At 47.0% G+C, this 14,563-nt stretch overlaps 1 protein-coding gene across 10 annotated transcripts in view; it reads left to right on the forward strand.

Moving 5' to 3' along the window:
* The window catches only part of P4HA2 (prolyl 4-hydroxylase subunit alpha 2), a 34,246-nt gene extending 20,377 nt beyond the window's left edge, over positions 1 to 13,869 (forward strand). For 3 of the 10 annotated variants that reach the window (XM_058736895.1, XM_058736909.1, XM_058736900.1), the window contains exons 9-16: positions 463 to 639; positions 3,712 to 3,782; positions 4,013 to 4,112; positions 8,658 to 8,711; positions 9,275 to 9,340; positions 11,128 to 11,196; positions 11,593 to 11,689; positions 13,392 to 13,869. In XM_058736895.1, the coding sequence (XP_058592878.1) occupies positions 463 to 639; positions 3,712 to 3,782; positions 4,013 to 4,112; positions 8,658 to 8,711; positions 9,275 to 9,340; positions 11,128 to 11,196; positions 11,593 to 11,689; positions 13,392 to 13,462 (705 nt within the window). In that variant the 3' untranslated portion in view covers positions 13,463 to 13,869. Of the gene's footprint in view, positions 1 to 462; positions 640 to 3,711; positions 3,783 to 4,012; positions 4,113 to 8,657; positions 8,712 to 8,821; positions 9,091 to 9,165; positions 9,226 to 9,274; positions 9,341 to 11,127; positions 11,197 to 11,592; positions 11,690 to 13,391 lie in introns of those variants that run through there. The other 7 variants (XM_058736916.1, XM_058736958.1, XM_058736966.1 and 4 more) reach the window with 6 other exon arrangements.
* Positions 13,870 to 14,563: the final 694 nt, after the last annotated feature.

The following is a 14,563-nucleotide window of genomic DNA, read 5'->3' on the forward strand; positions in this document are numbered from 1 at the left end:
TAGTAAAGACACAATAGTAGCTACAGCTTAGTCTCAGGTGTCACTGGCTTTTGAGAGCCTTGGGATTCCATTGCTTCCTCCAGGAGGCTCAGGTGTGAGGCGGTCTCTGGACCTTTTCCATGCCCATGTCTGCTTACCTCCCACTGGCTCCTCCACCTGGAATGGGTTCTCCCCAGCGTCAGCCCTTCTGACCTTCTAATATCTCTGTGAGAGGGGTCAGGGATCACCCTGTGCCACAGCACTTGTGGACGTGAGGAATTCTTGGAAGAGGAGAAACATTACATGATTTGTGGGGTATCATTTCTCTCAGTCAAGCTGAGGGGCTCTTGTTTCTTCTCTGGTGGGGCAGAAGGGAGCAGCTGCTGGACACGACATGTGAGACCAGCCTCTGCACCAAGCCAGCCTGGGTCCGAGGTTTAAGACGCACTTTGCTCAGGACCTCTCGCTCTGTGTGCTCTCCAGACTCCCCGGAGGCAGAAGAGGCTTTTCTGTAGGTATCACCATGGCAACAGAACACCACAGCTTCTCATTGCCCCCTTCAAAGAAGAGGATGAGTGGGACAGTCCGCACATCGTCAGGTACTATGATGTCATGTCTGATGAGGAAATCGAGAGGATCAAGGAGATCGCGAAACCCAAAGTAGGTATCTCTGCACTTCCTTCCTGGCCACCTCATCCCTGGTACCATGGAGTGATTTCTTTGTTTATTCAGCTGTCCTTTTCTGATACTAGCATGAGTCTGCTGTCTGGGTGCTGAGGTACTGCACAATTTGACCTTATGGGTTCCTGGTCCAATGGTGAGGAAAACTGAAGGAACCAATGTGAACGGCCAAGTGCTAGGACAGAAGGCCTCACTGGTTTTTACTAGTTATGTTGTTCAACTAGGTCTCTAGTGTTAGTTTATTATATGCTGAAGTATTGATCATAAAAATATATTTTTTAGTAATAGCTAATGTTTACTGAGTTCTTAAGTATGGCAGGCCCTGTTCTGAGTGCTTAACGTATATTAACTATCACGTGTCTTAAACATATTATGTCATTGTTTTCATTTTACCCACGAGGAAACAGACCTGTGTAGTTTGCACCTGGTTGCTCAACTGTCTCATTCTTCTTTGGGTTTTTAGCTGATTCTCTTACGTAGCCCAGACACTGTTATCAACTGCAAATAGGGAAAATTTTGTTTTCTCCTTCCCAGTAATTACAGTTCCTCTGAACTGCTCAGAACTCCATGAGCATTGTTAACAGTATACATCCTGGTCTTGTTCCTGAATTTCCTGGGGATTCCTATGGTATTTCACTACTAAGTATACAGTTGGCTGTTGGTTTTTGTACATTTGTCATCAGGCTATAAAATTATTCTTATGTTTCTAGTTCATAGAAGACTTGTTTCTATTTGATGTCTTTCAAAGAGAACCATTTGGTGTTATGTCCCCACCCTTCTCTTATCATTGGTGATTACAAGGAGGGATTTAGTTAGATCCTGTATTGCTGTGCTCCTAATAGACTGGTAGTGGCCAGGAGGCCCAACACTTGTGGAGAGACAGAAAACAGGTTCCTATCCTGGCCCCTGCACCTCAATTTGAAGCGACCTTGGCTTGAGGTACTAGGACATCGAGCACTCAGAATCAGCCGTTGATGTTGCTGAGGGATGGTGTAGCCAGTGCGTGTGGAGAACAGGGACCAGGACCTCCCTTTCCACTCCCTGGGACAGCTGCAGAGTCAGCCAAGGAAGAAAACTGTTTTCCTGGTTGCCGGGCAAGAGGGGGTTTGTTATGCCATGACCTCCTGAGACATTCCTCACTTGTCTTTCAGACCAAGGCACTGCAGCATTTCTGTGTGTGTATTCACGATGGGTGTGTGTGTATACATGTGTGTGGCAGGGGCGGTGTAGTGGGGAGAAAACTTGTCTTTGAATAGAAGCCATGACATGTTGGCCATTAAAAGCTGACCTCTCCTTTCCGGAGCCTGTGAGGGACAGATGCTATTCTGGCTTTGAAGTAGGAACCATGAACTTAACTTGGTCTGCAGGGAATGCCTGGCAGCTGCTTTTTTGGGTCCCTGGCCTGCTTTGAAAATAGCCCTGTCTGTCTCTTGTAGCAGAACACAGCTGCCCACAGCCTCATTGTGGATGTCCAGCGAACACCAAGGCTCAGATGTTTGGGTGGGGTCTGGCTGCAGCCGCACTTGTTATCAGGAGGAATCGTAGTTGGGAGCTTAGGGAAGCCCTCTGTCCTGGGTGCGCTGCCGTGTTGCCAGAACTTGCTGCAGCAGCAGTGTCCCTGTTCGGTGATCTCCTGGCCAATCTTCTGGTCCAGTCACACTTCTCCATCCCTTCTGCCATCAACTCTTGGCCTGACCTCTGCCTTGACCTCCTCAGTGGCCTCCTTGTTACCACTCTGGCCCTTCCCTAGTTTTCCATGAGGTGTCCACATTCAGATTGTGAGTGTCCCTCACCTGCCTTTCCTGTTTCTGATTGGCCACAAGCTTGCTTCCAGGCCCAGTCCTCACTTGCCTCTTTGGCCTACTCTCATCTCTTACATCTAACTTCTAATCTACAGTCATGGTGCCACACCCATATTCATCTCTGGGCCTCTGCATTGCTGTTCCTTCCCTGTTACTGTAACATTCCCCTACTTGGCTAACTCCTGCTTACCCTTCAAGTCTCAGCTAGGTGGTCTTCCCCTGACCATTCCTGACTGTATAGACTAAGCTCCCACAGACTGTAAGCTTACCCCACTCCTAGCTCTTACCATGTTGTGCTGCAATTAGGCAGCTAGTCTTTTGCCTTTTTCACTTGATTGAGGTGTGTGAGGGCAGGGGCGATGTCTTGGTCACCAGTGTAGTGCCAGGCACATAGTAGGTACTCATTAAGTATTAAGTATTAATTGAAATTAAGGGGAAGTGTTGGGGTGGGGGTATCTAGGTCTGTGGTCCTACCCATGTGAGGTCATTAGGACGGCCCACAGTTGAAGCATGGTGGGACTGACTTTGGGCAGCCAGGTGATTCTTGGGAGCATCATTGCACCTGTCTGTGGAGACTGAGGGGGAGGTGAGGTAGGTTAGGGGTATTTGTGTATGTGTGTGTATGAGTGTGTATGTGGAGGTAGGTGGCTTCCAAGCATTAGTTCACATATTTCAACTCGTAGAGTCCTTTCTGGATTCTGTCATCTGACCTTGTGAGGCCCCTAAGTGAGTAGAAACCGTGCTTCCTATCTTTCCTCTTCACAGCAGTGGGAGTCCGGTGTGAGCTGGTGCAGCAGGAGGGTGTTTGCATAGGTTTCTTGGCACAGGAGGCTGCTGTGGTTCAGAAGGCCTCGGGCTCTGGGATGGTAACACTGTCTGAATACAGTGGGAGCAGCCAAGCACAGGTGGTATTCAGTCAGGGGCAGTTTGTGGGCCTGGTGAGAAAGCAGTCTGTCCAGGAAGATGAGGCAATGGATAAAGAAGACTCCACAGGTGTAATTCTGCATACAGCACAGACCTGGGCAGCACCCAGGGCTAGGCAATGACCGAGTGGGGCAGCAGCAGAGTAGGAATGTCGAGGCCTCAGACTACCACCTTGCCTGGCTTGCAGGATCACGTTGCCTTGGCCAGGGCCACTGCCTGAAAGTCTTCCTCCCTCACTGGTCTGACTGGTGGGTCTGGCCCCAGTCTCTCTGGGAAAACACTCAAGACAAAGAAGGATAAGTGTGCCTCTCTTCCTGTCTTCCAGCTTGCACGAGCCACTGTTCGTGACCCCAAGACAGGCGTCCTCACTGTGGCCAGCTACAGGGTTTCCAAAAGGTTAGCAGAGGTGATGGCGGTAGTGGTGGTGGGAGGGGGGTGGCTGCTCAACCCCTTTTCCAGGGCTTCCTAGTCTGTACTCAAGGGAGCTTGGCTTGGCTTGTCCTACTTGCTGGCACCATCCCTACTTACAATACTCACCCTGTGCTGGCCCTGATTCTGGGGGGAGAGTGAAGGATCTCACCTAAGCTGCCTTCCCAACCTTCCTGTTTCTCCCTCTTTTGACTTAGCTCATGGCTGGAGGAGGATGATGACCCTGTTGTGGCTCGAGTGAATCGTCGGATGCAGCACATCACAGGGCTAACAGTAAAGACTGCAGAATTGCTTCAGGTATGGCTGGTCCCTGTGACCCTGTGGTTGGGAAGTGTGTATTTCTGGCTACATGGTCTCCCAGGGTGCCCATGGCCAGACTTAGGGAGGCTTGCCCAATGAACTGTATGACTGCACAACGATATGAATATGAAATGACCTCACACAGGGAAGCCAGAATTAAGCATGCCTACTGTCATTCCAACAGTTAGCATTCAACAAATGTTGATTATCTTCTCTGTATCCAAGTATCATAGTAGGAGCTAGGGATCAGTGGTGGGCATGGCAGGCCCGTTGTGTCTTCTTGACTTTGGAAGCTGAAATCCTGGGTTGTTTTAAGGACACTTCTAAGAGAGCTGTAAATACCTTCAAAGGTCTTGGTTCTGATGCACATGATTCACATGCACTTGGAGGTGACGTGTCCTGAGATACATTGGTAGGAAAAGTGAGAGGCCTGGAGAGGCTGGTGAGAGTGGAGTGCTTTTTTCAAAGTACCCCCTGTGGAACCCTGGCTTCCTGCCTTTATTTCCAAGGTGATTGTAAAGACACATGAAAGCTGAGTAAAGCTCCTAATTAATGTATTCTCTGTAGTATATTGAATTCAAATCAGTTCTGGCCATCCTCCCTTCTGAACATTGGAACTTCTGGGTACTATTGTAAAGTGATGACCTGTTGGCATTTTTTAAGAGTCCCCTGGGTCTGTCTTTCTGGCTAGAGTTTCTCTGTATTTCAGGATTGCTCCTTTCATCTTGATGCTTGGCATTTGGATCTGATCAACAATAGATTTCATTAGAATATTGAAGATCATTTGGAAAAGGTTCTCAGAACTTTTGCAGGATACACTCAAGCAAATCACTGATTTTTTTTTTTCCTATAGCTGTGACACCAATCAGAAAAGTCTTCTTTTGGATTTTGAAAGTCTTCTTTATGGATTTGTTTGAAATCCACTAATTTTGTTTTACTTTATTTTATTTTATTTTAGTCTATTCTAGTCTATTTTATTTTTTATTTTTATTTATTTTTGAGAAAGAGAGAGCACACACACAGACAGGAGAGGGGCAGAGAGAGGGAGACACAGAATCTGAAGCAGACTCCAGGCTGTGAGCTGTCAGCACAGAGCACGACGTGGGTCTCAAACCCATGATCTGTGAGATTATGATCAGTTGGATGCTTAACCAGCTGAGCCACCCAGGCGTGCCCCCCCCCAACCCCACCCCACCACCAGTTTTTGAAAACTTGCTGATTACCTTTCATTCTTGTGAAATTTTTATATAATCTTTAGTTCAGCCCAAGCTAGTGTTGAGTTTGTAAGCTTAATTTAATTTTAATGTAGTTCTGTAAACAAGCCCATCGGTGGAGGATTTTGATCACTTCTCCTACTTCCACCTTTTTAAGAGTGGTAGGGACTTCCAGTGCACTTGGTGCATCCCTGTTGGCTTTGTTGTGATCCATATCTTCGTGGAGCAGATTTGTTGTCATTAAGACATCTGCCACTGTTGGAGCCAGTGTTAGGACTCTCACTGCCCCCATCGAGGATGACATTCTGCTTGATTGGCTGATTGCATGCTTTAACCCAATGGGCTGAGAAGAGTGGGTGGGACTCTGCTCATGGTGCCCTCCTGGCTGGCTTCCGTGCTATACCCTCTGTACCTTATCTCACATGAAATCTAAAAGGCAGAAGCTTCGTACTTGGACTAGCTTATCTGCCACAACCCTGGCTCCATCTTGTCAGGCCTGTCATCATGTTGTAGCTGAATTGATGACTGGGATCTGAATGCCAGGACTCCCTATGGAAGGACTTTTCATGTTGGGGCTCTTCTGGATGACCCAGACCACAGCTGCCCGGGGGTAAGGCCCCGTTTTTGTTTGCCTTCTTCTAGGAGCTGTCTTGGCATTTCCTTTGCCAGCCAGCAGTGTTGAAAGCTTTGACCCTACATGGTCTGGGGGACAGCAACCTGGGTTTCAGCACTTGCTTCTAAGTGCTCATTCCACACGGACCGTTTAAAGTGTCATTAGAGCCTCGGCACCAGCAAAAGTCTCTAGTCCCTGGTCCTTCAGAATATTACAGGCTTCTGGAAAGGAGCTGATGCTTATGCTCCCTATTGATACTCTGTCACTTGTAGTCGATGTTTGCTGTAGATCTTTTGGAGGAGAAAGGGCAATTGAGGCTTTCTTATGAATTAGACGAAGGCTTCTCTGATAGTGGAAGAGATGCTACACTGGCAGGATTGAAGACACTTATGACTTGATGTCTCAGCCTTACTAGAAAAGTAATTTCTGACCATTTTTGTGTGTGTCTTCACTCTGACCTAAATATCATAAATACCCATGTCTTTCAAATGACTGACTCTTAATACTGTTGTAACAACACATCTAAAGATTAAAATGAATACCTCCTCACAGGAATCAGTTTTTGTTTGTTTGTTTTATAGAGATAGCGCACGCACGAGCAGAGGAGGGGCAGAGGGAGAGCGAGAGAGAGAGAATTTCAACCAGCCTCCACACCCAGCACAGAGCCCAATGTGGAGTTCAGTCTCAAGACAGTGAGATCATGACCTGACCTGAAATCAAGAGTCAGATGCTCAATTGACTGAGCCACCTAGACACCCCAAGAATCAGTTTTGATGTACGGTTGCTAGTTATTAAAGTTGTGAGTCTGGGCCTGGAGTTTGCCCAGATGGTGAATTTGATTGCAAATCCAGAAGCTCCCATGACACTTGCTCTTTGGGGACAGTATTAAGTTGTGTAGACACAATAGCATCAGCACCATGATTGAACTGTAAAAAGATGAGTCCGTTAAAATAATGCAGCTTCTTTCACTCCATCCTATCTAGCTGCAAGCTTAAGCCATCCTATCCAGCAAAGGGGAGTATTGGAAAATGCAGTCATACACTGCAGTTCCAACAGCAAGCAGTGATCAAATTTTGCAGAGTGCATAGCTACAGTAATCACAGTCATATTTAAAATTTTCTTTCAAGTTCCCAGCTAAACTGGACCCAAAGAAAGTGTTTGTAATATTCTATCAACAGCTGTAGCACTTCCCTCCTTACATGCACCTTCAGCCTTTGGGCCACTGGCTGAACCAGGCCTCCTTGCACTGTTGACAGGATTTCCCGGTATTTCTGGTACAGGAATCTTGCAGGCCGAGGCAGCGTATGACAGCGTATTTTCATCCCCTGATTGTTTATCAAATTTTATTTCTTTGGACACTGAAAATCATGCTGTCCAAATTCTGCCCTTCCTCACATTTGATATATATTTTCTTTTCCAGTAGGAAGATTTCCTCTCTTGAAAAGTACCTCCTTCTCTCTCCCGCATGTCTGTAGGTCTCTATTATTGACAATCTTGGAGTATCTCACATCTGACTCTTGGAATCACCAAAAAGGGTATGCAGAAAATGCCAACTTCCTAAAGACTAATAGCTGTGCCATAGAGGTTTTTAGGGTTTCAGTAAGAGACAGTAGCCAAATGCTCCCAGATGGACATTGGTGGTACCACTTGATCTGTCAGCTTCCTTAACAAATTATATGCTTCTTCTTGAACTTTGTCTATCAATCTGGCTACTGTGGCTAAAATAAACGTTTGTGACTTAGGACTTACATTGTGGTGATAAACTGTTCAGGTATTTACAGTTCATAATCTAATTACAGTAAAACCTTGGTTCGTGAGCATAATTCATTCCGGAAACATGCTTATAATCCAAAGCGTTTGTATATCAAGGCGAATTTCAAGAACCATTGGCTCACTTGTGATTATGTATTTTTGGGTGTCACGTACTGCTCATATCGCAAGACATCACTTGTTATCAAGTTGAAATTTATTAGAAACGTTTGCTCGTCTTGTGGAACACTTGCAGAAGAAGTTATTTGCATTCCAAGGTTTTGCTATAATGACATCTGGTAGTTGCTGAAGCTAAGATGGCTCAGGTCCTAGTCCAGGTCCAGACTCCCACAGGGGTCACCGTGGTAGAGCAGCAGTCATTGGCCACACTGCAGCTGGCTGCCCATGTCCCGCTGTTTCACTTGGATACAGAGCTACTCTGTACAGGGAACTGCTGAGAGAGGGGAGTCAGGTACATTTACCCTGCTCACTTTGACTAGGAACAGCAACTGGTACACAGTGACACAGTGGGGGCAGGAGCAGTGTCAGGCACCGAGTCACTCCCAAACTAGCATAAAAAGAAATTCCCTGTCTTGAGTTTCTTGTTGGCTTTCCTCTGGATTACCTTCTTCTTATCTCGCAATCATGTAGGGCCCAGGCCAGAGCCTACCTCAAGGAAATCTCTGTCTGCTGACATCTGAGTGTCCCTGAAGCCCATAGCTTCTTCCCAGTGGCCTATCCTGTTGTGTTGGGAAAGCATATTTGTGTTGCAGCCTGACGATTGGACACAGCTGTGGACACATTTAGTTTTTTTTCTGCCAGTGCTGGCAGGGTATAGTTAGAGAGGCTGCACTTGGAGGTTCAGGTTGTTTTAGCTGTTAGGGGGAGATAGTATCCCTGGGGAGAGGGCCTGCTCCAGGACTGTTCATGCTGCTGACAAGGTCCAACGCTGTTCTTTCCCACCAGGTTGCTAATTATGGAATGGGAGGACAATACGAGCCACACTTTGACTTCTCTAGGGTAAGGCCCAGACCACGGGTGCTTTCAGAGGCCCTGCTCCAGCTGGTGAGAGAAAGCTGGAGCTTCTAGGAGCACTTCAACCTCTACATCAGGCCCCCCTGCCTTACCAGGACCACCTGTTTGTTACTGGAGAAGTCCAAATCTGGAAGCATGGGACCTGTGGAGCCCATTGCAGCGTGGCTGTTTCCCTGTGATGTGGGGAGTATTCCCCCTGCCCCAACTACCACTTTACCATGATTGTAAAGCATAGAACCTCACTAAGTCTTAGTGAAAGCTGTTCCTGCCCCCCTTCCCCTGTGCCCCAGTCAGGGTTTCCTTTGCAGTGATGGTCCATGGTCCAGGCTGATATATGGAATACATGCTGAGTGCCCTTCCTTGATCCTTTTGGCCCCGGTCCTGTGAGTGGGGGGTGGAATCATCTGCAAACGTGTGTGAAAGTTGTTGTTTGTTGCAGCGACCTTTTGACAGCGGCCTCAAAACGGAGGGGAATAGGTTAGCGACGTTTCTTAACTATGTAAGTATTCGGGCCAGGTCCACCTGTTCATTCTCACTTAATTTTATAGAAAAATGAGCAAGATGCTTTCAAGCGTTTAGGGACGGGAAACCGTGTGGCCACGTTCTTAAACTACGTGAGTATGATGCATGCAGCTTATGGGTCTTCAGGGGAAACTGGGTCCAGAGTGCTATCTTACATTCATTTCTGTGAGGCCTGATATCACCAGCTGTTGCTTAATGGCTGAGCCTTCTGGCCCTCAGCTCTCTTCTTGGCTGGAGTAGAGAGTTTACCTTTGTTCCCATCTGTGTGCTTAGCCACACCCATGACTTTCACGTCCTTGACCCTTTTTAATGGGCCCACTGCTAGTCAGAACTTTTGAGGTGAGTGCCCTGGAGTGTTCTTTCCTTGGTGGCAGAGTGGGGAGCCTGCCATGAGGCACTTTTAAATGAAAGCTGCCTTTGTTTACCCAGAACTCAGTGGCCTGCCTCCCACCTGCTGCCTGTGCTCCAGCCACATGCCATTGGGTTTACCTGTCACGTGAGGAACAGTTTGCTTTCCCCTATGCTTGCAACCACTTTAAAGAGGCATACAGACTGTCAAGTAACTTAGACACAGAAACCGAGGTCCATCTTTTCCTTTGGTATCTCATTTAAGTGTTTGTGTATGTTTATTATGTCCCGGGGATGACCATGAACATGCTGGTGAGCAGGACACGTGTGGCCTCTGGTGGGGCTTATGGTCTAATATGAGAGACTTGCTTTAAACATAGAAGTAATTATTTAGTTACCATGGTGATAAGTGCCTTAAAAAAAGCTGAGGTTCAGAGACAGCCTCACTGGGGAGTAATGTGTCTGTGGAGACTTGAAGGTTGAGTGGAAATTAGTTGGTGGAACATGCTTCCTGGCAGAGGAGTGAATGTGTGGAGACCTGGAAGAGGAAAGGAGCTGGGGATGTTGGAAAATGGAAGAAGGCTATTGTGACTCAGAGGCAGTGCATGAGGTGAGAGTTGCTAGTGAGAGAGAATGGCTTCTGAGACTGACAGGGCCTTTGGGTTCTAGAAAAGAGCCTGGATTTGATCCCCAGCACTATGGGAAGCCATCAAAGGTTTTCATCTTATTCGTTTACCATATGTCTGTTGAGTGCTCTTTAGTCTGTCTGGCATGCATCCTGTGGAAATATTTTTTTTACTCCACCTGTTAATACATTATAGACAAAAAAAACTTGAAGGAAGCCAGCCAGATGAAAGAGAGGTGGTGCCTTGGGCATGGGCATGGGTTGAGGCATGCTTTGCGGGCCCAAGTGTAGTCTCCCCACCGTGGAGCCTGTGGTCCATTTAGTTTGAGGTGTCACTGGGAGAAAGCAGGGCCCGCAGAGCTTCACTCTGCCTGCTCACCTAGCTGGCCCTTAGGGCTGCCATTCTGATGGCAGGTGCCATTCTGATGAGGGTGTTGCTAGAACCAGAGAAACAGAGCCCACAGTGGGGGCCACCAATGGTATTGGAAGCAGCAAGGAGCTCTGGGTCAGGGCAGATCACTGGGCACAAGTGCCTTAGGAATGGCCCGGGCTGGAAGGGGATACAAGGGTGGGATGTGGGGGAGGTCAGTCAGGCATTTTCCGTGTACAGACTGGGATTGTTCCTATCTGAGGATGGCCAGGATGTGGGTCTCCTGCAGGGCTACAGCTCTCAAGAGCCCTTGGCATGGAGCTGTCCTGATGAACCACGCAGGTTAAAGCAGGGTTTAGGGAGGGGTAGTGCATGGGGAGAGCCTTTCTTGGGTGACTGACTGGCTGTAGAGCAGAGCCTTCAAGCAGTGCCACTCCTGCTCAGAGAAGGGTAATCTGCACTCTTGTGTCCTTTGTGACTCAGTTGCTCTGAGAGCTTTGGGTATAAAGGCCAAGCTATATGCCTTCTGTTCTCAGATGAGTGATGTGGAAGCTGGCGGTGCCACTGTTTTTCCTGATCTGGGGGCTGCCATTTGGCCTAAGAAGGTGAGTTCTAGTCCTTGTGGGTCACAGGTTGAAGCACGGCTCAGACCTTATTCCTTTCTCCTCTGAGTTCCATTCCCTGGCCTGCTTGACTCTTACTCTGAGGGTTCTTAGCCCCTTCCTGCCTGAACTCTGACCTTGGGGCTCCAGCTTCCATCTGGGGATATGGATAGGGAGGGAAGTCCCTTTGGGGGAAGGTGGGTTATCAAGCATCCACCCCCTCGTGAAGGGTGGATGCTTTCTGGGGTGCTTGTCTCTTGCTGGAATCTCAGAGCCCTGTCCCTTTGTATGCAGGAAAGTGAGGGTGTTTTTGCTCAGAGAGGGTCTGTGGTATTTGGGGTCAGGTCACTGAGCCCAGTATCTGTGGGTGTTGTGTGACAGGCTGTCTCCTTTTCCTAGGGCACAGCTGTATTCTGGTACAACCTCCTGCGGAGTGGGGAAGGTGACTATCGTACAAGACATGCTGCCTGTCCCGTGCTTGTGGGCTGCAAGTGGGGTGAGTGGCTTGGTGGCCTCAGCCTGGGCTCTTATGGTCAGCCTTAGACTCTGAGTTGGGAGATACCTGCTGCCATATTTTTACAACGCCAAGGCTATCTTCCTTTTTGAATTTTTTTTTCCCCCTGCTAAGTGGTTGTCTCATCCAGCCATGTAACTAACCACAATGCTGGTTATGTGTCAGGACAGGTGGTTGGGAATACTCTCAGAGATGCCCAGAGAACTGAAGAAGCCACAAGGAAGAATAGCTGCACAAGCATAGTAGGTCCAGGATGGCTCCCCAGAGGAATGGACTCTGGCAAGGGGTGAGGGGGCAGTGGGGGAGAACTGGAATCACAGAGGGGAAGGAGTGTCCTAAGCAAGCAAGGCTAAAAACACCATCATAGGTGTGGGGACCAGCCACCTTTGTCATTTGCATAAGAGGAGGTCTGTGGCACAGGGGCCAGGAGATGAGGCTCAAGGCTGGGACCACAGGCTAAAGCTTGAGCTTTGAGCTTTGTTCTGGAAATAGTTGTGGTGAGCCAGGGAGAGGCTTGAGTGAGGATGACAGGAAGTGATTGCAAAGACGTGAGTTTATATTGTCCTGGAGAAGTTGGGGATATTAGTGGTAGGTTCGCAGAAAATTAAGCAATTAGAAAATACATGGGGCAATTGCTGACTAAAAGGGCAAAGAAAATGTGCAACAAATGTCAGCATATACTGCTAGGTGGCTCAGGTGTAAGTGACACTTATATGACATAATGTAGGCACTGAATATTAATTTAATTAAAATTTGTGACTTTATTGGGAAGATAAAAGACACTAAATATATGTGTTTTAGGGATAGAATGAAAGAATTCCAAAATTGAAAGACAAGAGATAGCACTATAAGCATGCTACTTAGAAATAAGTGGCAGAATATCAGAAGAAACAACTAAAGGAATTGAATGTCCTCTAGAAGTGGAGTTTGGCAGAGAGGGGGTGGGTAGGAGATTGCTGTTTATCACTCTAAGCTTTATAGGCAATTTGCTTTTTTTCAACTAAGTATATCTTGTACTTTAATTCAAAAGCTCTCTGACTTCAGTAGTATGTGTTAAGGACACAGCTTTAGGTGCATTTGGGACACAGCTCTAGGTGACAGGCAGTGTTAGCACCAGCTCTGCTACTCTGCTACCCACAGCACACAGATTGGATCTGCTGGCCCCCAGGTCCTGAGGTTGATGTCCAGGCACCCATAGTCCTGATGGTCTTCCTCATCCTTAGTTTCTGTATCTCAGTTCCATCCCAGTAATACCAAGCTGCTTGAGGTCCTTGACACCAAGGTGGTTCGTGCCTTGATGTTTTTCTTGTCCTGTTCCCCCTTCTTGGACCCTTTGATATAGGAGTTATCTGCTATGTCCATCATCTGCCCTGGACAACTCCTGTTCAGCTTCATGTCCCAGCCCTGGGTCTCCTCTTCCCTCACATGGTTAGATGGATAGCCTTTGGCTCAGTTTCCATGGCAGCGTACACATACCCATCTTTTATCACTGGCAGACATTTGTACGATTAATCTTTTCATATAGGTCTTCCTTACCAGCTCATGAGCAACTCGAGTATGACAGCATGTCTTACTCATGTTTGATTATCAGGCCCCAGTCCTGGAGTCATCATGAAGGAGTCATTAATTTTGGATGCTAAACTAATCAACAGGATTGTTAACATAACTTTATTTCTGTTCACAGTCTCCAATAAGTGGTTCCATGAACGAGGACAGGAATTCTTGAGGCCGTGTGGATCAACAGAAGTTGACTGACTTTGTTTTCTGCCCTTCTCCTTCCTGGCCCCACAGCCTATGTCATCCTCAAGTTCAACATGACAGACACCTTTGTATGTTCCAGGCCTTGTCACTTGGATCTTAGTTGGAGTGAATGTTTGTCTGGACCAAAGGGAGAGCCGACTGAGGAGGGTTCTCGGTGACCTGGGTCCCAACCTTTCTGGTTGGCCTGTGCCACCTCTGGCCACAGAGATTGAGTCAGAGTGGCTACAGCAGAGTCAGGCTGTCTAGCACCTAGCAAGGTGCCTTTGTACCTCAGATGTTTTAGGTGTGAGGTGTTTTAGTGAACCAAAGTTTTGATACCTTGTTTACATATTTGTTTTTATGGCATTTCTATCAATGTGGCTTTAACCAAAAAATAAAATGTCCCTGCCAGAAGCCTTAAATAGCCTTATTCTGAGTATTTTTTAAGGTGGGTGAGCTTATACCAAGTTCACTATTTCCTGTGCATCTCCTCTGTGTAGGTGGAATCTGGGTAAGTGTATACTTGAATGGCAAAACCTTGACCACGGGTTCTAGATATGGTTTCAACACTTATACTTCCAAGCTTCAGTATCCTTTTTGGAAAGTGAGGGAACATAGTCTCTCCTTGACTCCCAGAGAACATAGAAATCATGTGTGTTCATGACTGGCTGTTATAAATTGAAATTTCTTATTTAAAAATTTTGAGATACATACACAGAATTGTTCACAAAACACAGATGTACAGTTTAAAAAATATGAAGGTGAGTGTGAGCACCCAGCTGACCACCACCTGGGTTAGAGAAGAGATCATTTTCAAATCTGCACCTCAGGAGCCCCTTGTGAGCCTGTTCTGGATCAAATCTCCTGTCCTGCTTTCAGTACCTTTGTGGTAACCATTGTCTCGTGGTTTATGGTACTTATTCCTTTGCTTGTCTTTGTAATTTTACTACCTATGTCTACATCCCTAAATAGGTAGTTATTTTTTTCCCCTGATTTTGTACTTTTTGTAAATGGAATCCATGTATTTTTGGGGCTTTTGCCTTCTTTTGTTTGACAGTTGTTTTTAGTATTCATGCTGTTGTGTAGCTGTAGTTTGTTTTAATATGTAGAGTTGAC

The sequence above is a fragment of the Neofelis nebulosa genome, chromosome 1 (assembly GCF_028018385.1).
Source record: "Neofelis nebulosa isolate mNeoNeb1 chromosome 1, mNeoNeb1.pri, whole genome shotgun sequence".
In the NCBI taxonomy this organism is placed as follows: Eukaryota; Metazoa; Chordata; class Mammalia; order Carnivora; family Felidae; genus Neofelis; species Neofelis nebulosa.